Raw genomic sequence first — 24,400 nt, forward strand, 5'->3', positions numbered from 1 at the left:
GTCAGCGCGGGTTGCAACGTCAGCGCGCGCGTGCACATATCGCCACGATGTTCCGGAAGACTAGTTTTCTTTCGATGGAAAGCAGTAATCCTCTGTTTAACCTTTTATATGAATTCTTAATGTTGAGATTTTCTCAAAATTGGCCTTGGCCTCTTGCTAAACAAGGAGCCAGCCCACCAGGACCCTTCGACGGAGTAAAACCGGCACTCCCAGCGTGCTTCACAGGACCCTTCCGCGCTCCTGGGAGTTGTAGTCCCGTCGCCTCCGGAGGCGAATCCGAACTTAGAAAACTCATTCCCAGGATGCACCGCACTTCTAAACGCGGATCTTGCGGACGGGTGGGTTTGGTGCCTTGGTTGCCTAGTTACAGCGTCTCATTTTGGAAACCTGTTCTCTGTGGCTTCCAATTCAGACTTTTGGCTGAGAAGGCTACAGAAAGTCGGAGTCGTGGTGGCGTTTTGTTATTATCTGTGCCACAGCCGATTCCCCAGGTTCTTACCCCTCTGGTAGAATTGCCTGAGGTAATAAAGATACACAAATGTCAGGTCAATTTTTTAAATAATTTGAATATCAGATAAATAATTTTTTATGTTATGTCCCTAGTATCGGGGACTTTACTAAAAAATTATTCGTCGTTTATCTGAAATTCAAATTTAACTGGGCATCCTGTATTTTTTCTGGCAACTCTCCACTCTGGAGAAAAAATCTGAGGTCTGGCCTGAAGTATCAACTCCTGTTCAAACTGGTTCTACTGGCTATCATGGTGCTTGGCCAAGAGGGTAATGAATAAATGGGAGTGGTCTGGTGGTTATCCACCCCCTCACAGTTGGTACACGGAGTTCCCCGGTCAAGCAAATGCCTTTCTGAGCACCATCAACCACAGCTTCCAGCACCCATTTTAAGCCTGTAGAAAGCCTATTCATCCCTGAAAATTCCAGCTCCTTTGTGATGCCTTCCCCAAACCTCCAGAGAGAATTAAATCCTCCCTCTTTTATATTTTGATAGTACTTTGGCCATATGCTAGTAAAGCATTCATCAAGAGATGATTCAACTTGTTTGCCTGGCTGCTGCACCGCCACCCACACCCCCACTACCCCACCCCCCTTCTGCCTCAACGTAATCCTTGGAGACTTCTGTCTTCTTGGGATCTCACATGTACCTCTTTCTGAAAATTGGCAGTTGTATTTCCTTGTTAAATGTCTGCCCTCCCAGCCAGAGAGTAAGCTGAAGCAGGATCTGTTCCTGGTAATAGACACCAAATAAGTTTTTGTTGTGTTAATGAATTTATTCAGTACCTGCACAATTCCTGATACATATACCCAATTAAATGTATTGAAAAAAATTCAAGGGGTGTACCTTGTAAAAATTACAGCATACTGATATAAATAAAAGAGCATTTTGGTTGTAGTATTTGAAGTGTATTAATGAGTTAACTTTAATGAGTAAGGCTCAAGTGGGAATAGATACTCTGCCCTGTGTTAATATTGATGCATCAGAGAATAAAGATGATTTAGGCTCAAGAATACTTATTCAAGCTTATTAATTTGCAGTTGGCTTCACAGGTGGAAACAACCACTACCAGATGGTACAGCATTGCTTTGGTCTCCTTTTCATCTTTGCAATAGGTCTTAAGATAAAGAATATGGGCTGAAATTCTGGAGGGTATAAATGAGAGTTAAGCCTCATTTACTGAGCCCCTGGTTTGTCTCTGCCATAATTCTGATCACAACACACACTTGAAATTCCACCATGAATCTTGTAAGATCCTGATGCCAATACTTCAAAAAAAAACAAAAAAAAAACTCGTGAGCTATTTTCAAAAGAGAATACATATTTTCTATCTTTCTCATCAAACATTTACTGAGCACCTACTCTGTAAAGGCTTTGGGGTGAATACAAGGAATATTAAACATAGTGTGTTTTAAAAGCTCTTCACCTCTCCTAGCTTTTATATACCTTTTAACAATGATTTAAAAAGCAATCCACTTTTCTTGAAAGGTTCCTTGTATTTTAAATACTGTAGAATCAGCTAACCTTTATAAATAGCTATCAGTAAAGGCACACTGTTGTGGAGTCTCTGTGGGGGAGGGGGGCGATAAACCTGCAAGCTGTTCCTACCAAGCCTGAAAACATTGAACATTCATCCTCTTTGTCTCTGATCTAGGCATTGAACATTAAAAAGGCAAATACATCATGATTCTGTACACGGTTCACAAGACCATATGAAATTAGGTCTTATAGCCTAATTTCATATGGCTATAAGACTCCATTTTTAGTCAAACTTTGAGCAAAGCTCTCCATTTAGGGCTATTTTCTAAAAGTCAAAAGAAAGTTGTAGCAGGAGGATTAAGCTATAAATCTGGGGATAATTCTAATTACAGTGTTCTGCCTAAATGTATGGCATCCGGTATGCCTTTAGAGAATTTCTTATAAACCACTAGCATTAGACTAAAATACTTACATGCAGTGCCTTCTGATTGCACTTAATACAATGTGAGGGCAATCAGTACCAGTGGTAGCATAAAATGACCTATAAATGAAGAAGGTATAAAATAAATGTAGATATCACCTTCCCTTGAAATTCAAGTCTTTGCAAATTCATATGTAAATGAGCTCTTGGATAATTTTGGAGTGGGAAGGCGATGCATTTGTACTGAGAACCAGCTATCCATGTAAAAGGCACAAGGCAGGGAAAAACAGGCATGAGCTTTACCCCCAAAGAACCAAGACAGAGTTAAGGCATATGTAAATATCTCTGATAAAAGGTAGGAAGTGATAAGTGCCACAGAAGAAGTACAAGAAAAATACTGGGAGTTCAGAGGGAAAGAGTATTTCTGGCTGCCAGCAGTTAGCTTGTGGAAGTAAAGAGATCTCTGGGCAACTGCTGTGAGCAAGATTATTCCAAGCACAATGTGACCAGGGTACAGAGACAGGTGCTAACTGTCCAGTGAACACTGTTGTGCAATTACACAGGGGGAGAGAAGGGTAAGGGTTCCAAACAGGAGAAGGCTGGCATTTCCAGGGAAGGTTGGAGGAAACTGATAGATGAACTTCCTAAGAAAGATGGACTTGATGTTGAGCCAGACTTCCAGCCAAGATGACATTTTCAATCAAGATTTTGAGACTCGGAGTTCCCCCTGTGGCTCGGTGGGTTACAAACCGTGACCAGTATCCATAAGAATGCGGGTTCCATTCCTGGCCTCACTCGGTGGATTAAGGATACGGTGTTGCTGTGGCTGGGTATAGGCCACCAGCTGCAACTCCAATTCGATCCCTAGCCTGGGAACTTCCATATGCTGCAAGTGAGGCCCTAAAACAAAATCAAAAAAAAAAAATATTCTGAGACTCCTCTCTTCTCATTCTGCTTCAAAAAAGAAAAATTAGAGACATAATATAAATGAGAAAAATTCAACTGTTACAGCTGTGATTAAAAGAAGATCCTAAACATTTCCGTGTGTCAGAAACAGAACCAAAATGCAAAACGGTGATCAGAACAAAGTCACACCGGTCCTGGCCTCTGTGTGTGGAAGCAGGAAGACTTGAATTAGGGCTCGGCTCTTGGAGAACAACAGAGACGAACAGGTCTCCACCTGGGCCTAGAGACAGGAAGCAACCCTATGGGGGACCGTTACGTGGCGGCCTTCAGTGAACCACTTTCCTATAAATGCACCCTGGTCTAATCCCCTCCCACCTCAGCTCTAGGCTTGGCCAGGTGACTTGCTTGGCCAAAGGCACATCAGTAAATGAGATACAGCAGAAGCTTAATAAGTGCTTATGCAGTGGGGCCCATCCTATTGGAAGAAAGCCAATGGCTATGCGGTGAAGAAGCTCAGGCAAGGTACTGAATGATGAAAAGCCACCTGGAGAGAGGCCCTCCCTGGAGAAAAAGAGTTCATCTCAACGCATCCAGTAGCAGATAAGTTCCCATTCACTGGTCATGGAATCAACACAACACTTCCCTATTAATTAAATAATCATTTATTAGGCACCTACTATATGCAAGACATCATTCCCACACTGAGGATTAGGAGTAAATTAAAGTCCAGTTCTCATCGAGCAAATGACCAAATCCATTAAACTCACAGTTTCACCCAGCTATTTCTTTCCTTAAAAGTCTTAAAATGGATTATCTGTGGCATCTCCTTTATCAAGTATCTCAGAGAGTGTTTGAATCTCATCTAACTCTGGCTGTTATGCGTCCCAATCTGTTTCTACCTCTAAAGGGCCTCCCACCACACAGCTGTAGTCACAGATTTATGATCTGTGCTGTCCTATTAATTCATTTTCTGGCCTTGTGGCTTAGATAAGCAGGGACATCATGCATCGCTGGCATTTATCGTGTTTGCTTTAAGCTCTTGGGGCTTTCTCACATATTTTTATTTTGCAACACAATTTTGCGCGTTGAAATTTTTCAGCACACATTCCAAAGCTATTAGTATGACAAATATTCCTGTACCAGGACCAGTGAACTCTAAAAAGGCTATCAGCCAGTTCCCCCACCTCCACCCTGAGGACCAGCCCCAGCCCAGCCCAGACCCAGCCTCAGGGATCCAAGTGCAAATCTCTTGGTGGTTATTGAGGGTAAGCGAAGAAGCAGGGGGAGGGATTGTAGAAGTGGAAAGCCAGATCTCGTATAGTTTTGTCCAGAATTCCCTAGAGTAGCTCCATCTAAATGGCAATCAGGAAGCCAAAGCCACTAACCAAAATGTGGTTTGAGTTGGTTTTAGGGCAGATCCAGAAATCCAGTATGAGCCAAGAATTTTGCTCACAGTCATGCTTCTCTTTGAGGGATAATCCCTTTAATGTGTCAAGCACATGGTATTTTTTTTTTTCAAACTGTTTTCATTTATGGCGTGAAATTAGCAACTCTGAGATACAGGGAGATGGGATTATCACTCACGCGTTTAGCAGGAGAGGCGAGCTGAGGCGCCGAGGGGTTGCTGGGCCTCATAATGCAAATAAGTAGCAGAGCCTGTCCTTCAGCTCAGGTCTTTTCTCCTTGTCCTGCATTCAGCCTCTCTTTTTACCAGTCACGATGAGCCAAGTGATGCCTTGAATGGTGCGGTGTCCCTTGGAGCATCTGCTGCCCCCGCTCCCAAGGGAACCTAACCAAATACTACTGAGGAGGAGAGAGCGGTAGAAACAAACGTTATGAAGGGAGAAAGAAGCAAGAAACTGAATACATTTAAGAAACTAAGTTACCCATGAGCCCTTTCAGAAGCCTGAGAAGCAAATAGTAAAATGAGAAGGAAGAAGGCCCCTGACATCAAGGTCATAAAGGGAGGACGAGAGGAAGAGTGATAGCAGAGAAGGGATGGGGCCAAGGCCGGTAACTGAAGAGATGACGGTGATGGCCCAGCTGTGGGGACTGGTCCCAGGCCAGCTCAAGATCAGCTGTGTCCCCAAGGCAGGGTCTGAGAACTAAGGCCAGGAAGGGAGCAGAGGGCCCAGAGTCACAGGCCACAGAGAGCTTCAGCAAAGGAGGGGAGAATTCAGGAAGTGCTTAGGAACCCTGGGAGAAGAAGGCCAGGCGTTCAGGCCAGGATCCAACAGTTCTTCCCTGCAGATTTGGGAGAAACAAAACTATTTTTTGCTGTATTTGTTTGCCATCATCTTTCTTCTTCTTCTTATCCCACTCTACATGGTCTGGCCTGAGAAACTTAGGTTACACAAGTTGGATCAGTTTCCAGTCATAAGGCGGTCACAGTGTAGTGGGGAGATAACAACGAACACAAATTTTTTTTCTTAAAGTAGAGTTGATTTACCATGTTGTGCCAATTTCTTTTGCACAGCAAAGTGACCCAGTCATATATATATATATTTCCTTCCTTATAGTATCTTCCATCGTGGTCTATCCCAAGAGATGGGATAGAGTTCCTTGCGCTGTACAGCAGGACCTCATTGCTTATTCATTCTAAATATAATAGCTTACATCTACCAACTCCAAACTCCCAGTCCATCCCGCTCCCTCCTTCCTCCCCCACTGGCAACCACAAGTCCGTTCCTTATATGTGTTTCCACATATAAGGAATACAAGTATTTACAAAAGTGTGATAAATGCTGCAATAGACTGTATATCTATCTATCATCTATCTATGCAAGATGCTGGGGAAGGCAACAATTTTTAAGTTATTTGCTGAATAACTTAGTTCTGCTAAATCCCCTCCATTATACCAAACTTTTCAGTAAAAGTTTGGGGGGAAAAGCAAAGAAAGAAGGCTTGTGCTCCCTTCCTGGGTAGCTGTTGGACAAAAAGAAGATCACATGACCCCCAGAACTGAGACGTGAATGAGAATGACAACTGAGTAAGCGCAGAAACGTGGAGCTGGAGGTGGCCAGAAGACATACACCCGCAAAGATGGCAGGGGTACCAGGGAGCTCTTTTCCACCCTGGGACGAGGGCCAAATCAAGTTCAGTTGGGCACCAAATCAAGGTAAACTGAATCTCAAAGGAAAGACTGAAGTCCAGCTGACTCTTGAGTCACACACAACCTCGTTTAGAATCCTAAACCTTCTGAGAGCTATTCCTTCAGTTTCCCAAAATGGGTGTCTAGTTTTATTTTGCTCCTGTCTCTCTCACACCTCCCACTTCTGACTTCCTTTCTCCCTTTTAAACATTTGTTTTTCGTTAATGTAAAATTTAAAGCAGTAGCATATTAAGTAATACAAAATTCTCTGGCTTGAATAATGTGTTTATTTTCTTTTAAATATGCTTAAATATGAAACAACAGACAGTAGTTTGGTAAACTCAAAACTACAAGCTGGACAGTAATCAGATAATCAGTGCTGATCGTACAAATCAAAATCTGCATAAGAAAGAATCAGAATAACTCACAAGAGAGTTGTGATTAGCCAAGGACTCGGCGACTATGCAAATTACCTCATCTGCTCTGAATAATGAATCACATGACACCTGTCATTCCGTGAGGATCCGACTTTTTCATTCACCAAAAAAAAGTGGGGGAGGGGTGGGTAACGCAGATTCCTTCTCCATTCCTTGGTGCACAGGGCATCATTAGTTACAAGACATCTGTCAGCGAGCTGGGGAACCCTCAGCTGGTGTTTAATGGAAGGTCAGTCTGGATTCACCAGGGGACTATGTAAAATGGATTTTTTTTCTAACACCTGGAACAGTGACAGCAACTTGGCAAAACAGCATGCTGTTTAAAATGACAGGGTTGGGGAAATGGAGATCAAGGCTGAATCAAGGATTTTCTTGATCGTGGCGCCCATGGGTGGCCCTTTTCTCCTTTGGAAAGCGGCAGTGCTTTGGGCATGCTGGTTTTCCGTTCGTACAGGTTCTGGTGTGAAAGGGGCATCTGTCTTCACAGCTGTTACAGAAGAGAATAAACAGGAGAATTCAGATACAAGAACTAAATTCAAAGGAAAAATTCTGTTCAAATTTGATTACCTTTTCAAAGGACATTTTCCAGATATGCATTTAAAATGTCAATATAAAACCATGAACGGTTAGCCCACATCGTTTCAAAATCTACTAAAGCACAACTGCCAACTTCTAAGTGCTCTAGTCATCAGCAAATTTCTTGCTATATAAATCCAGTGACATCTCCTTCCTCAAATAAAAAAGTAAACATATGTGGATATATATTGAGAGAGAGATTGAGCCAAAGAGTTTGCTGATCTGAAATAATAATGACTTAAATTTCATTAATTTTAGTGTTTGCTTAAGATCCATAAGCCAACAGTAGCAGGCAGGATTTCCTTGATTTCACAATTAGTCTTCATTCTATATACCTATTTCTTAGTTGCCAAACCTCTGTTTTACTTTCAAAAAGAGGGCTTGGCACTGAAAACAAAACTGTCTTAATAAGGAGTCTCACTGAATCTAAATGGCTTTTACACTAAATGTCAATGGGTTAACTTAAGGTGAAAGTGCCAAAGCCATCCACCTGCAGGTGTCTGGGTGAAATATCTTGTGCTTCTGACAGCAGCTCTCCACAGTCTCTCTGCATTCAATGCAGCTGCAGTTTTCTGGGTGCTGGATGAAATCTCTGGGACATGGCATTTTACAGACACACTCGCAACGATCTTCATCAAACTTCATGTGCGGCCCACAGAGAGCCAGTTCCTGGAGATGAGCATGATCTACACCGAAAGATAAAAGCATTGGTTGAACAGCTATTCCAGAGAGAACATGACCACCAAAGCTGGTTATATACTTTACATCATTCTAAAGTAACTTGGATTCACCTAATCTCCTTTCTTGTAGATTTCCACCCCTAATATTTTTACAGAGTGAAGGAGCTTCACCTTTGATTTCATAATACTAACACAGGATTCATGTGCTGTCTTAAGTTTGTGATAAAAATGGTATAAGCTGAATATTTTTGATAAGATTTTTTTAGAGATTTCCAGGTTGGTGACTTGTTCCAAAAAAGCAAACTTTCACAACCAAGTATTAGTCATAAAATAGAGGCTAAGGATTATAAGTCTAGTCCTTTCCAGTTTTTCTAGATGAAGATTAAAAGGAGAGAAGAACAGAAACACTAGTCTTATAGAAATATACCTCAGATCTTTCAGACTATGGGTAGTAACAGTGATGTATTCCCTCACCACAGACCACAACACAAATATAAAAGATACAACAGTGACAATGAACTTTGAGTACACAGATATCTATTGGAAGATATGATCAGCTGAGAGAGGAGGATCTGAGAGGTTTCTGACACAATTAGCTGAAAGATACTTCTAGAAAATGTACAAAATGGTTATTGGATAACTACTACTCCATATTCAGTTCTGACCATAAAATTGAAATCTATTTCAAAAAAAAAAAAAAAAAAAAACAGAAGAAAGGGAAACTTTGGAAGAACCTGACAATGTCACCTTAGCGTTCTTGAAAGGCCTGGAGGAAAGTTAAGCATTTTAGTTTCTTCCTCAAACCTGCTTCTCTCCCACTTTGCCTCATTTAGTGAATGGTGCCATCACTCTTGACTCATCTGCCATATTGAATCTAATGACCACGTTCACCTAGTTCTGCCTCAATTCACTCAGTACGGGCTGTCACTCACTTCACCACCACAAGTTTTACCCTTTCAATCTGTTCTCCACAATATCAAATGTAAATCTAATCATGCCATTCTATGGCTCTGATTATCTTACAATGTTCTCCTCTCTTTCACAATAAAAGCCAATTTCTCACCAGGACATAAGAGATCCTCCATGAACTGGACCCTATTAACCTCCCAGACTCTTCTTCTCTCTCTCTCTCTCTCTCTCTCTCTCTCTCATGTATCCTATGCTCATCCATACAAATTATAATACTTTTTGTTCCTATGATATGTCAAGGTCTCTCAAACCCATGCCTTTGGTCTTGTCTTTCCCCCTGAGAGATTTCTCCATTTCAAGTCAGTTAAGTGCTCTTACCCTGTGCATATTTCCATCCTATACTTTCTTGCACTGTTTACATTTGTCTGTTTGTGTTTCCTCCATTAATTAAAAAATCCTGAAGGTTATAGGGATTAGGTCTCATCGTTCTGGCATAAAATAGGCACTTAAAAAACATTTGTTGAGTTTATTTGCTGTCATAAAAGGGTCCTGAAGCAGGCCAATATATGGAGACTCTGAAGAATCCCATCCAGTATTCCAAGACATTGGGTTAAATCATATGGTCTTGCCAATGTCTGGCGATTGATGATACATCAACATGGCAATCTCATGTCATCAAATCTGTCTTAACAGCTCTGTGGTTGATGATCTTCGAGGGATCAGGTAGCATGGGTCCTGGAAGGCTAGATGTGGGGACAATCCATTCTGAATTGTGTGAAGAGGAAAAAGGTAAGCTTTGTAAGCCATGTGCCAGCGAAGCAGATGTCACTTTGGGGCAAGTTGAGACTAGATAGAAGCTCTTAAAAGATTTACATGGATCACTAGGTGGCAGTAGATATTCGCTTGGAACACTCCAGGCCAGCCCGAGTCCATTCTTGGGGAAACAGTCTACCAAGTGCTCGCTGCACTTCAGCAAGGTAGTTGGCAAAGGTTGACCTCAATCCTTATAGACAAGTTAAAAGTAACAGAGAATGGATGTAGGAGGGCTGAGGGAAGAAGGAGCTAGCTAAGGGTGATACCGGAAGTATTGTATATCAACATGTTAGATCCTCAGCCTTTGTTCTACTTATCATTTTTATCAATAAACTCATGGCATTTTTACAAGTGAACTCTTGATTTTGTAGGTATCTTGAGGAATTTAAAATGCGGAGTCAGGATTCCTCAATATTTTTTCTTTTTTTGTTTTTTGTTTTTTTTTTTTAACAGTTTAGAGCAATGATCTGAACTTAACAAGATGAAACTAAATTGGACTTGGATTCACTAACCCACATGTGCCCATTCAGGGAAGTCATTGCAGAAAGGGCAGTTGGCTTAATAGCGATATGTTGGCAGGGGTTGCTCAGTGAACAGTAAGTTCAGTATATGTCATCAGTTTGATGGGGCCACTGGAGAAGTGACTATGAACTTGGCCCTCATTAACTGAATTGTGGGACATGAAAATTAGAAGTGATTGTGATCCAGACTATTCCATACCTCTTATTTCCATCATTGCCACAACTTCCCTAAAAGTCCCCTTCCTCCTTGCCTGCTCCAGGCCAACCTATCTTCTTGTACACTGTCGCTGGGTTGATTTTGTGAAAGTTCTAATTGGTGCCGTCTCTCTCTGCTTGAACCAGTTAAGTTGTGTTTAGTATCACATCCAAGCTCTGGGACAAGGTTCACAAGGTCCCTGTGAACTGCTCTGCTTCCTCTCTCACATCCACCCAGCCCCCTTCCTTTATGTCCCCACCATGCTGACCATCACCCAGGGCCCTGACATGCTATAGTCTCTCACTTCCGGCCCTGAGTGCTCATTTTTCCCTGGCTCAGAGCACTCTTCTCTTTCTTCACTACTTTTCCTACCCTCAACACACTTGTGCACTGGTTAAGTCCCTCCCCAGGAATTATCTTCAGCAGGAGGAAGCTGCCTCACCCAAGGTTAGATCTCCTCCCACAGGCAGCCCATATCCAGTGACCAGTCCAAGGGCTGTCCCTACTTCAGCTCCATAGGCTTGGCTAGTACCTCTCAGCACCTGCAACACAGTTCAACTTCTCCTTCTGCCCAGTCCTGCTTCCCTCTCACTTTTTAATGTACTCCTTCATGCAAACCTCTGGAGCACAAACCTCTCCCAGGAGCTGTGTACCAATGAAACCTTGACTAGAACAGCCTCTAAGCTCTCTATGTACACAGCCTTCCACAATCACTCTCTAACACACTTTCAAAATGGGTCGCATGGAGAAAGAACTAGATTGGTTTTACATGGCTCTACAGGCTAAACCTGAATGAATGAGTTGATGCTCTAGAGCTAGGCTGTCCAACATGGAAGCTCCAGGCCACGTTGAGCACAAAATGGCAAATCTGAATTGAGATATACTGTAAGTGTAAAATATACACTGTATTTCAAAGACTTAGCACAAAGAATGAAGGCTAGATCACTGATAAATTTTATACTGCTTTCACAGTTTTTATATTTTGGATTAAGTAAAATACATTAAAATTAATTTCATCTGTTTCTCTTGACCTTTTTAAGGTGAATACTATAAAATGTAAGTTACATATGTGACTCTCACTGTAGCTGGACAGTACTGGGGGGGGGAGGGAAGGAGGAAGGAAGACATATATTGGGGTTCAATATAGTTTACTAGCAACAAGAATGTGCCCAGTGCAACTGAGCCACCTCAGTGGGTTTGGCATTTCCCCATGACTGATATATTTTCTAGCAGAAGATGGCTGAAGGCTTGGTGGGAAGGATGTATGTGACATTTAAGAACTGAATGGGCATTTAACTACATGAACTTTAAGATTCCTTCAAACCCTGGGTTGAGTGTTAGTGGAAACACTTAGAACTTGAGAGGCAGAAACACAGGAAATAGGTTGTTAATTACAGTTTCTAGGACAGATTCCTTTGAGTTTAATCCTCACTAGCCCTGCTTGTTGACCATAGTTGCAAACAAGCAAGGTTCAAATTGCCTGAGTCCTTGCTATCTTTTCAGTGGAATCGTCAAGTTCTCTTGGGAGTAAATAAAAAGTGTGTTCAATTTTCAGCCAGATGTTCATGACCAAAACATCAGAGCATTACGACTTCTGTGCAGTGACAAAAGCCTAGTTTATCTGGTTCCCAACGTCCCCTTAGCCCAACATCTGTGTTTTCTTTTTACTTTGCCCTAGTTTCATAAGTTTTCTCTTATTCACCATTTGATCAAATTATTGGCATGTTTTCACATAACACTGTGAAAAGAAACCAAGTCCAAAATTACCTTATGTTCTTGTGAGACTTCTCTACAAATAAATTAGTAAAATGTGGTTGGCTTGTGTTAAATTCTGAAATGGCTTTCATTAAAGGTTGTACCTGTCAAAATCAGTGCTTTGGGATGTTCTAATGCCTTTGGGCTTTCCTTTAAGATCAAAGAGCAGACCTGGATTGTAAGAATCAATATTGTCAAAATGACCATGCTACCCAAGGCTATCTAACAGGTTCAGTGCAATCCCTATCAAATTACCAATGGCATTCTACATAGAACTAGAACAGAATTTTTTACATTCACATGTAAACAAAAAAGACTACACATAGCAAAGCAATCTTGAGAAAGAAAAGTGGAGCTGGAGGAATCAGGCTCCCTGACTTCAGAGTATACTACAAAGTTATAGTCATCAAAACTGTATGGTACTGGTGCAAAAACGGAAATATAGATCAGTGAGACAGGATAGAAAGCCCAGAAATAAACACAAGGACCTATGGTCAATTAATCTATGACAAAGGAGGCAAGAATGTAAAATGGAGAAAAGATCATATCTTCAATAAGTACTACTGGAAAAACTGGACAGCTATATGTAAAAGAATGAACTAGAACATTCTCTTATACCGTACACAAAAATATAAATTCAAAATGGATTAAAGAACTAAACATAAGGCCAGATACTATAAAACTCTTTGAGGAAAACACAGGCAGAATGCTTTTTTGACATAAATCACAGCAATACTTTTGGATCCACCTCTTAGAGTAATGAAAATAAAAACAAAAATAAACAAATGGGACTGAATTAAACTTAAAGCTTTTACACAGCAAAGGAAACCATAAAAAAAGACAACCCACAGAATGGGAGAAAATCTTTGCAAATGAAGCTACTGACAAGGGATTAATCTCTAAAATATACAAATATCTCATATAGCTTTATATTTTAAAAAATCCAATCAAAAAATGGTCAGAAGATCTAAACAGACATTTCTCCAAAGAGATAGCCAAAAAGCACATGAAAAGATGCTCAACATCACTAATTATTAGAGAAAAACAGATCAAAACTACAATGAGGTGTTACCTGATACCAGTCAGAATGAACATCACCAAAAAGTCTACTGGAGTTCCCATTTGGGTGCAATGGAAATGAATCCGACTAGTATCCATGAGGAAGTGGGTTCAATCTCTGGCTTAGCTCAGTGGGTTGGGGATCTGGCATTGCCATGAGCTGTGGTATAGGTTGCAGACACAGCATGGATCCCACATTGCTGTGGCTGTGGTGCAAGCTGGCAGCTGTAGCTCCAATTCGACCCCTAGCCTAGGAATTGCCATATACCATGGGTGTGGCCCTAAAAAGACCAAAAAAAAAAAGTCTACAAATAATAAATACTGGAGAAGGTGCAAAGAAAAGGGACCCCTTCTACACTGCTGGTGGGAATGTAAATTGATGCAACCACAATGGAAAACAGTAGGAAGCTTCCTTAAAACAACTAAATACAGAACTACCATGTAATCCAGCAATCCCAATCCTGGGCTCATATCTGGAGAAAATCACAATTCGAAAAGACACATGCACCCAGTGTTCATTGTAGCAGTATTTACAAGAGCCAAGACATGGAAGCAATCTAAATGTCCATGAACAAGAATGGATAAAGAAGATGTGGTGCATATATACAGTGGAATACTACCCAGTCACAAAAAAAGAATGAAATAATGCCATTTGGAGCAACATGGAGGGACGTAGAGATTATCATAATAAGTAAAGTAAGTCAGACAGAGAAAGACAAACATCATAGAAGATCACAAACATGGAATACAATAAAAATGATACAAAAGAATTTACTCGCAAAACAGAAACAGACTCAAAGATTTCAAAACTTATGGTTACCAAAGGGGAAACATTGGGAGAACAGATAAATTAAGAGTTTGGGATTGACATATACACACTACTATATACAAAATAGATAAGTAACAAGGACCTGCTGTATAGCACAGGGAAATTTACTCAATACTGTGTAATAAAAAAAAGGAATGGATATATGTATATATATAACTGATTCATTTTGCTGTACACTTGCAACTAATACAACAATGGAAGTCAACTATACTCCAATAAAATTTTTAAAAGCGATTGAGTAGAATGACGCACTGGTCTTGACTTGCTATATAATTATAGCACCAAGGGCTCTGGAATCTCACTGCTTCTATCACTCTTAGCTGTGCAACCTTGTGAAAACTGCTAGACATCTTAGTGTGTCCATTTTGTACTTGTAAAAAAAGGGGGAGGGGATACTAATCATACATCATAGGATTATCGGGAGGATTAAGTGAACTGATAGATGTAAAAGGCTTACAAGATTTCTTGGTCAATGAATATTAGTTGCTAATGCTGTTATTTTTTTACATTTATTTTTATCAGGGTATAGTTTATTTACAGTGTTGAGTCAATTTCTGCTGTATAGCATAGTGACCCGTTCCTACACATATATATTCTTTTCCTCATATTATCTTCCATCATGTTCTATCCCAAGAGACTGGATATACTCCCCTGCGCTATACAGTAGGACCTCATTGCTTATCCATCCTAAATGTAATAGTTTGCAGCTACTAACCCCAAACTCCCCGCCCATCCCACTCCCTCCTCCCTCTCCCTTGGCAACCACAAGTTTGCTCTCTATGTCTGTGAGTCTGTTTCTATTTTGTGGATAGGTTCATTTCTGCCATATTTGCTGTTATTTTTTTATTATCATTATGATTTCACTACTGCCATCATTACCTTCCATTCCAGCAAGGGGATTCTCCTCCTGTAAAACACATTTACATTTGTTGCTATCCCAGAGCATGTCAATAGGACAGAGTTTCTTGGAATGAGAACATCTAGGAAAAGAAAACAATAAATCAGATTTTAAAGCTTTCAAGGGTAATGATACCTTTGGAACACTTTTTTTAAATGATGAATACATTTCTGAGTGGAGAACAGTTAAGGAGCTTAATTCATACTTATGAATTGCATGTTATTAGACTGTAATTCTGTAATTACAAATAGTCTCAGTGGAAACCTTTGGAAACTTAAAACTGCAATTTTGGAAAGTGATAATCTCTTTAAGAGGACTGGTGTTAAAGCTATGCAAATTAGCTGTCAAAAGAGCTTATTTACCAAAAGGAAACAGTGTTCTAACACAGCTCCTAAGCATTATCTTCTTTAAGATGGAGATAAGAACGTTGGCTAGGACAGCAGAGGCAGGCTGAGGATAAATGTTCCTTTGACATGAGCTTTCTTTTCTGTTTGACTAACGTAAAACCACCAGCTCACTCTTTCACTCACTATTAACAAAGGGCGTTTCCTCCTTTCCTTTTGCAAGATCTAAGATCTTGCAAGATCTTACTTTCTATTTTTATTTAGTGATTGCACTTCGCCCTTTATTTGTTTCTCTATATTAACCCCCCCATAAACGGTTCTCACTGTTGATTTCCGAACACTTCAGGGCGTCATGATTTGTCTCATAAAGAACTACAAAATGCTCAAAAGAAAAACTCCGAGTCAAATTAATTTTAAGTCATTTTCATTTAAAGTAAGACCTCCCATTTGGTAATCATAGGAGGAGGGGTTAAAAAAATGCCCAAATCAGATGCTGATAGCTCTGCCACTCCCCAGTGACTCCAGCAACCATTCCCCTCTGCCTTCCCCAAATTTGGGGACTTTAATATACAAACAGCCTGAAATGAGTTTTACCTAATGCTTGTTCTGGAATGAGGGACCATATGCCAAATTTGAGACTGGAGTTTAACAACTGCATTGGGCTATGTGTATTAAGAAGGAAGGTGCCCACGAGTTGACATGCTGAGTTCATAAGTGCTGAGTTTTTTGGGGTTTTTTTGGCCCTATTGCAATACACCTGTCACACCTAATAAAACATATATTTGCCAAACAGTTATTACCCTTCGATCTGGGTTAGAAGCTAAAAGATGAAACGCTGGAAGAGAGAGTGATGACTCCGTGACTAATGAAGTCTTCTCCACACACAGCTTTAGCGAAGGCAAGAACAAGCATGATGAAGTATAGAAAAGGCTCACCCATCTTCTTCTGGGATCTGGATGGATCTTCTGATAATCGAGTAGGGATGATGAGGAGCTGTTGGCAAGCACTTACAACCTGTATGGTTGGCAACTTTAACAGGCACTAATTCAGGTACAGATGTCAAAGGCACTGATATCTCAAAGAGCTATAGCAGAGAGAGAGAGAGAACTGTCATGCATATACATATATTTTAAATTTCTACAGTGTATACATTTGCCCTTGTCCCTTACAGTAGTGACTTTAGCAAAGTTGTCCATTAAGAAGAGAATTAATAAGGATTGGGGCTGGCATGATGGAAAGAAGGCTGGGCTAACAGTCAGAGGACCAGAGTCTCAGTCAAGTTTATCGAGTATTTAAATTTGGTCAGATCTCTTAACTTCTTGGTGTCCCTAGCAGCCTTGTAAAATTGTCCTTTGCAAAGTGTAAGCTTGTAAAGGTGGTCCCTGCTCCTGCTTTAAGTCTGAGTGTAAGTTGTAAGGATTAAATGAAATTATAGCTATGAAGTTTCTTTGAGACCCTGGTGGACAGATGATTGTTCAAAGCTATTTACTTACCCATTCGCATACCATCTCCATTGAAGGGATAGAGTTTCCTATCTTTTGACCTTGGCCTTGGCCGTGTGATGCTTTGGTCGACAGGACATTAGCAGGCATGCCACAAGCACACACGTGAACTGTGCGTGCCTTCTGGGGCTTGTTTTCTCATGTGTTTGCTGTAGCCATGGAAAGATCGTACTCTGGGAGGTCTGCTGGTCTAGGGGGTGAGAGACACAGCACCAGACCTGGACTCGACCTGCAGCTTGTGTCAAGCCCAACTGAGCCCACTCTAAACGAACTGAATCTGCTACATGAATGTGGATAAATCCTTGCTGTCTGAAGCCACAATGTATCAGGCTGTTACTAGGCAGCATTACAGAGCAATAGCTGACTGATACAAGATCATCATGCCCAAACCAATGATTATGGGTAACGTGAATATCTTTCTATGGTTCCATATGTCAATCTTTTTATATTACTTCATTTACCCTTACAACAACATTATAGGGTGTTTTTAAATTACCTGCCCCCCTACCTCTATAGGTGAAGAAACAGATGTACAGAAAGTTTATATAACTTGCCTAAGGCAGGAGTTCCCGTCATGACTCAGCAAAAAGGAATCCGACTAGGAACCATGAGGTCGTGGGTTCGATCCCTGGTCTTGCTCAGTGCGTTAAGGATCCGGCGTTGCCATGAGCTGTGGTGATGCAGGTTGCAGACGTGGCTCGGATCTCGCGTTGCTGTGGCTGTGGTTGTGCTGTAGGCCCACAGCTGTAGCTCCAGTTCAACCCCTAGCCTGGGAACCTCCATACACTGCAGGTGCAGCCCTAAAAAGCAAAAACAAACAAACAAACAAAAACCAAACAAACTTGCCTAAGGCATATAACTATGGATTGGAAGAGTGGGGATTTGAACCCAATCAGTCCACTCTAGAGCCAGAAATATTTTGTTTGTTTTTGTTTTTTAGGGCTGCAGCCACGGCATACGGAGGTTCTCAGGCTAGGGGTCGAATTGGAGCTACAGCTGCCAGCCCACGTCACAGCCACAGCAACTCAGGATTCGAGCCACATCTTCGACCTACACCACAGCTCAAGGCAACGCCAGATCCATAACCCACTGAGCAAGGCCAGGGATTTGAACCTGTGTCCTCAAGGATCCTAATCGGGTTTGTTAACTGCTGAGCCAAGAAGGGAACTCCCAGAGAGAATATTCTTAATAATATGCTTTACTACTTTGGGGAATGAAATTGCTGTGACCAGAAGAAGATGGTATCTTGGCTAGTTAAATTTAGAAAAATATCAATTTCTTTCTTTCTAGAGTGGTTCCCTGATGGGTGGATAAATGTGAACTTGATTTTAATGTTCTGTCCATTCGATCACTATTCCATGTAGTCCTTCTACTACACAGAGTATTCATTGATTCGCTTAATTTCTAAGAGGTATTTCACTGAACAGTCCGTAACTTTGGGATGAGAGATAGTTTCTTTTTTTAAATGACTGAAATGTTCAAATATGCCCATTTGGAAGGAAAAACTGCTGCACACTTACACTTAAGCACATTCTTAAAAACTACTCATTTGTTGAGTACAGCAGTCAAAATAAAGTACTCAATTATCTAGTAATTGGAAACAATCCATTTAAGTTATGTTTATCCTGACCTTTCAATGTGTAATAGAACTTCCATGAGTCCAAGACAGTGTTTTTAGAATGTTTATTTTGCATGAACTTCATCGTCTTGCGAAATTTTTCAGCTATACTCTAGGGTATAACACGGTCGTGAACTAAAGCCTCTTACGTTATGCAAGCTCTGTTTCTATTGACAGTTGATGCGTGGTCATATTTATGTCGTTTTTTGTCCCCCAGATTGCCAAAAGGTAGAGGTCAGAATTTTTACAGTTCCAAGAGTCTCTTTCAAAAATTAGAAAAATAAACTACAGTTTAAGGGAATTTCTAGAGGTGGGGGGAAATTAAGGATACGTTAACCTAGTACGAAACATAGCAGCATTCCATCTTACCATTCAATTACGATAATTACCTAACGTGGGTATATCCAGTGCCTAAGTAATTTTATTGTAAGACTTCCTTGCATAATCATGAGACTAGATTGTGTAGGCAAATACAGACAATTAAATGAATATATCAACATGCATGAGAAATTTGCAACACAGAACCAAAAGGAATGTAGTTTGACTTACAGCTTTTTAATGCCTTTTCCTAAGTTTGTTATCACTGCTCTACACTGTGGCATTTATAATATTTTACAACAGTATGGTAGCGATAGAGAGAAGAGCTTATCTACTGAGCGAAAGGGGTTTTATAAGATGGAGAGGGAAGCATTATTCCTCTCGTGGGGACTGTAGGATGTTTTTCAAAGGTCTTTTATGCTAGATAGTCTCCAATTGCCCCTCCTGAGATCCCATCCTCTCTCCTTCCCTCCCCAAAGGGCTGTGTCCCACGACCCTGACCTTCATGGACCAGATCTATAGTCGCTCTTGCCTCGCCCACCCCCTTACTCCTTCTCCTCGGCCGGGTTAAAGGTTGGCAGTGGCTGCCACTCCTCCAGCCAGCCCAGCAGCCCTCTTCCCCACCTCCTTCTTGGGTTCCCCTAACCGCTCCATCCTCTTGCCTCTTCAGTCTAAGGGTGGGAACAGCTCCCCCTTCCGGCCAGCTCTGAGCACTTCACCAGCCCATCTGCCCGGACTCTGCTCACACCCTTCATGACACTCTTTTCAATCACTCCATTCGAACAACACAGAACCTAATGAGTCCATGAGTTAGAGCGGTTGTCTTTGGTCCTTTTAATGTCTGTTCTAGAAACTTCCACGTGATTTTTTGACCTTATATCATCAGAGAGACGGTAACTGACAAGGGATCAGACTCTGGAGTGACCCGGCTTTGAATCCCAGCTCTGCCACAAGTCCCCTCTCTGCGCCTCCATCTATCAGGGAAGACGATCAGCTACCCTTTTGGCTGGTTTCATGGGTTAAAGGCAATGACGCACATCAAGCATGGAGACAGCGCTGGGCAACAAGCTGAGCCGGAGCTGTCAGTGCGATCAGCGGCAGGGCTGATGTCCTCATACCTGTTTGGAAACATAGGAGGTGCTGGTGTTCACACACACAAGACTCTCTTCATTGCAGCAGCCGCCACACCGGAACACGTTCACGCAGGGAGGCTTGAAGAATGTGTCGGTGCTCCTGCCCACCTCGCTGGCCACCTCCACGCACGTCTCTCGAGGGCTGCACTGCGTCCTCTGCCATTCCTCATCTATAACTGCAGAGAGGAGCTCAGTGGGCCGGCAGAACCAACGGCCCTGACAGGCCCACGTGGGCCAGGGCGACACGGAACACCTTCTCATGTTTATCTCACTAGATGGGGGATTGGGGTCAGCCATTCAACCACATATTGTCTTCAGAACAATCCCGACCCAAATCTGTGTTCTTTTCTATTGATATGATACCTGCATAGACTAGAATTTTACTTTCCATTGGTGATGATCACCATGTCCTGTATAGAACTACATCGGTTGGAGATGATCTATGCACCTCAAGGTTCACTGCAGCTCATTTCACAATAGCCAAGACATGGAAGCCACCTAAATGTCTATCAGCAGGTGAAGAGATAAAGAAGATGTAGTGTATACATACAATGGAATATTACTCAGCCATAAACAGAATGAAATATTGTCATTTGTAGCAACACGGAAGGACCTAGAGATTACCATAATAAGCCAGACAAATATCATATGATATGACTTATCGGTGGACTCTAATAAAAAAATGATACAAATGAACCTATTTACAAAACAGAAACAGACTCAAAGATTTTGCAATCAAACTTATGGTTTCCAAAGGGGAAACGTGGGAGTGGGGGGAGGGATACATTAGGCGGTGGGTCAGGAGTGACATATACACACTACTTTATATAAAATAGATAAGTAAAAGGACCTACTGTATAGCACAGGGAAATCTACTCAATACTGTGTGGTAACCTGTATGGGAAAATAATGTGAATAGGACTATGAATATGTATCTGTATAACTGAATCTCTTTGCTGTACACCTGAAACTAACACACTTTAAATCAACTACACTCAAAATTTTTAAAAATAACCACATCAGGTACATGCAGAGAGGCTGCCTAATAAGGAAGTAAATGGATGCACGTAAAGCAATAACATGTAAGCACTATTTACTAAGCAATTGACATAGCATTTCTTCTTGAAGCCAGCTGCAGGTAGGTTTCAGCACCATCAAGAAATCCGTTTCTGTTGGTTCCTTAAGTACCTACTGTAGGATTCAAACCTGGCAAATACATAAACGAAAATTTAAGTGGAACTAATCTTTCCTCGAGTCAGAATTTTCTCATTTGCAAATGCCTGATACCGATGTTTCTACAAAATGATGAAAGAAGGGGTTCATTTTGATGAAAGGAGCAATATTCTGGCCATTCTAGCTAACTTGTGAGAAACAAGAAAAAGAAGCCTCTGGGAATAAAAACAAGATTATATGCAATCTTGTTAAAATAGCACTTGCTTTTCTCTCATAGTTTATTGTTTTAATTAGATTTTTTTTGTGTGTGTGTCTCTTCTGGGACCGCTCCCACGGCATATGGAGATTCCCAGGCTAGGGGTCAAATTGGAGCTGTAGCCGCTGGCCTACGCCACAGCCACAGCAACGCAGGATCCGAGCTGCATTTGCGACCTACACCACAGTTCACAGCAACGCCGGATCTTTAACCCACTGAGCAAGGTCAGGGATCGAACCCGAAACCTCCTGGTTCCCAGTCGGCTTCGTTAACTACTGAGCCACGACGGGAACTCCTTAATTAGATCTTGATACTTTGATACTTAACAGTTGCACAGCCTTTCTGTGGATATTTTTGAGAAATGATTCAATTTTATGATAAAGACAACATTTCAAAGACTTAGTTTGCCATGGAATTGGAGACTTGATTATACGTGGGGCAGGGGTGGTGACATTCCTTGGTGGTTGGCTGTTTCTAAACTGACCCTCTGTGTTGGCTGCCTCCTGGTGTTCACACCCTTGTGTAATCCCCTCCTCTCTGTGTGGGCTCGACCTAGTGACCTGATTCTTAGGAAGAGAATACAGCAAGAGTGATGGGATGTGACTTCCATGACTAGGTTAAGAGAGACTGTGATTTCCATCTTGCTAACAGTCTCCATCTGTTGCTGGCACCCTCTCTTGCCTCCTCGGCTTGCAAGCTTTGATGCTGCGAGCTGCCACGTTGGAAAGGCCCACATGGTAGGGAACTGAGGGTGGCCTCTATCCAACTGCCAGTGAGGAGCTGGGACCCTCAGTCCAACAGCCTGTGAACTGAATCCTGCTGACAACCTGTGAGTAAACTTGGAAGCACATCTGGCCCCAACTGAACCTTGAGATGATGCCTTCAGCCCTAGCTGATACTTTGCAGCCTCTGGAGAGACTCTGAAAGAAGGACATCAATTAAGGTCACACCTGCATTTCTGACCCAGGAGACCGTGAGATAAAAAGCGCTGTCTGGGGGAGTTCCCATTGTGGCGCAGCATTAGTGAACCCAACTAGTATCCGTGGGGAGGAAGGCTCAATCCCTGGCTTTGTTCGGCAGGTCAAAGGATCTGGTGTTGCCATGAGCTGTGGGTTAAGCTATGGATGGATCTGGTGTTGCCATGGCTGTGGTATAGGCTGACAGCTGTAGCTCTGATTCGACCGCTAGCCTGGGAACTTCCATATGCCATGGGGGTGGCCCTAAAAAGAAAAAAAAAAAACCACTATATGGGAGTTCCTGCTGTGGCACAGTGGGTTAAGAATCTGACTGCAGTGGCTTGGGTGGCTGCGGAGGCTGCGGGTTCAATCCCTGGCCCTGCGCAGTGGGTTAAAGGATCTGGCATTGATGTAGCTGTGGCACAAGCCACAGCTGAAGCTCGGGCTCAATCCCTAGCCCGGGAACTTCCATATGCCTCAGGTATGGCCATAAAAACAAACAAACAAACAAACAACACTGCTGTCTGAAGCAGCTAAGTTTTGGGGTAATGTGTTAAACCACAATAGATAACCTCCTCTCCATTTTTCGCCCGTCTTGAAAAATATGTAATTGGTTTCTGCCAAGATTCTGAATTCCTGTGTATATATAAACACATTTCCACTAGAAAAGACAGAACATTTTTCTGAAGTGTACAGATAAAATATCATTGTTGCCAAGGGGGAGGGGGAGGGCGTGGGATGGACCGGGAATCTGGGGTTCATAGATGCACACTATTGCAGGTGGAATGGATGAGCAATGAGATCCCACTGTATAGCACTGGGAACTCTATCTAGTCAGTTATGATGGAGCAGGATGGAGGATAATGGGAGAAAAAGAATGTATATATGTATGTGTGACTGGGTCCCTTTGCTGTACAGCAGAAAATTTACAAAGCACTGTAAACCAACTACAGTGGAAGAAATAAAAATCATTATAAATGAAAAAAAATACTATTGTTACAGAGCTGATGTTAGTCTAAATTATTCCCTTAGAACATCTTTTCCACAGTCTTCTTCCTTCCCCCCTGCAAATCTCAAATTTCTTCATATATAGCTTCACTGATCACTGAAAACACAAAATATAAGATGGTTGGCCAGCTGAAAAGCCCTGCATACATTTTACAATTTACCAAAACTTTTTTTTCATATTAAAATCTTCCATCCTAAGAAACTCCTTACAATCTCTGATTATAAAAAATTGGAAAAAAAATCTGATGATGAGTATTTATTTAAAGACCCTGAAGGTTGTAAACATGAGAGAGAAATTACCCAAGTGGGTGTTAATAGGAGTATTCCTGAGTTCACTATATTAATCATAAATCCTGAAAAAAAAGTAATCAACTCAGAAAAACATTTCCTGTTTAAAATTCTACTTAAATGTTGCTTTCCCTTTGTTTTTTAATAAAACTAAGGTTTGAAAAATTGGAGTAGTAAGATTTTTATTTATTTATTTATTTTTTGGTCTTTTTCTAGGGCCGCTCCCACGGCATATGGAGGTCCCCAAGGCTAGGGGTCGAATCGGAGCTGTAGCCACTACACCACTGCCACAGCAACGCGGGATCCGAGCCGCGTCTGCAACCTACACCACAGGTCACAGCAATGCTGGATCCTTAACCCAATGCTGGATCCTTAACCCACTGAGCAAGTCCAGGGATCAAACCCGCAACCTCATGGTTCCTAGTCAGATTCGTTAACCACTGCGCCACGATAGGAACTCCTGGAGCAGTAAGATTTTAAGCAACACTGTAGCGAACAATGACCCAGGCCACTGATTAAACGCTTCCTAACTCTACTTTCTTTCCTTCTGCCCAGCAGGACTGCCCCGTCTCAGGGAATTACCATGAAATCCATGCGGGAGAGTTGATAACAAATTATAATTGGGATGGCACTGTCACCAAGCAGGTCCCTGTGGGACTCCTTGGCACAAAAGCCTAGGTTCCCCATTGCTTTTTAGGAAAGAGGCCTCTTTGAGTTTCCCTGA

The 24,400-nt window shown here is 41.7% G+C and overlaps 1 protein-coding gene across 2 annotated transcripts in view; it reads right to left on the reverse strand.

Moving 5' to 3' along the window:
* Positions 1-6,676: 6,676 nt before the first annotated feature.
* VEGFD (vascular endothelial growth factor D) overlaps positions 6,677-24,400 on the reverse strand; it is a 40,534-nt gene continuing 22,810 nt past the window's right edge. Inside the window, exons 1-6 of one of the 2 annotated variants that reach the window (XM_085008558.1) lie at positions 22,614-22,664; positions 19,981-21,554; positions 16,360-16,508; positions 15,062-15,162; positions 7,911-8,106; positions 6,677-7,331 (exon numbers count right to left, since the gene is read on the reverse strand). In XM_085008558.1, coding sequence (XP_084864684.1) covers positions 7,205-7,331; positions 7,911-8,106; positions 15,062-15,162; positions 16,360-16,508; positions 19,981-20,292 — 885 coding nt within the window. In that variant the 5' untranslated portion in view covers positions 20,293-21,554; positions 22,614-22,664 and the 3' untranslated portion in view covers positions 6,677-7,204. Of the gene's footprint in view, positions 7,332-7,910; positions 8,107-15,061; positions 15,163-16,359; positions 16,509-19,980; positions 21,555-22,613; positions 22,665-24,400 lie in introns of those variants that run through there. The other variant, XM_001928382.6, reaches the window with a different exon arrangement.

The sequence above is a fragment of the Sus scrofa genome, chromosome X (genome assembly GCF_054392235.1).
Source record: "Sus scrofa isolate SSC_HxYL_T2T_F1_AM1 chromosome X, Sscrofa_HxYL_maternal_Yorkshire_Landrace_v2.0, whole genome shotgun sequence".
NCBI lineage: Eukaryota > Metazoa > Chordata > Mammalia > Artiodactyla > Suidae > Sus > Sus scrofa.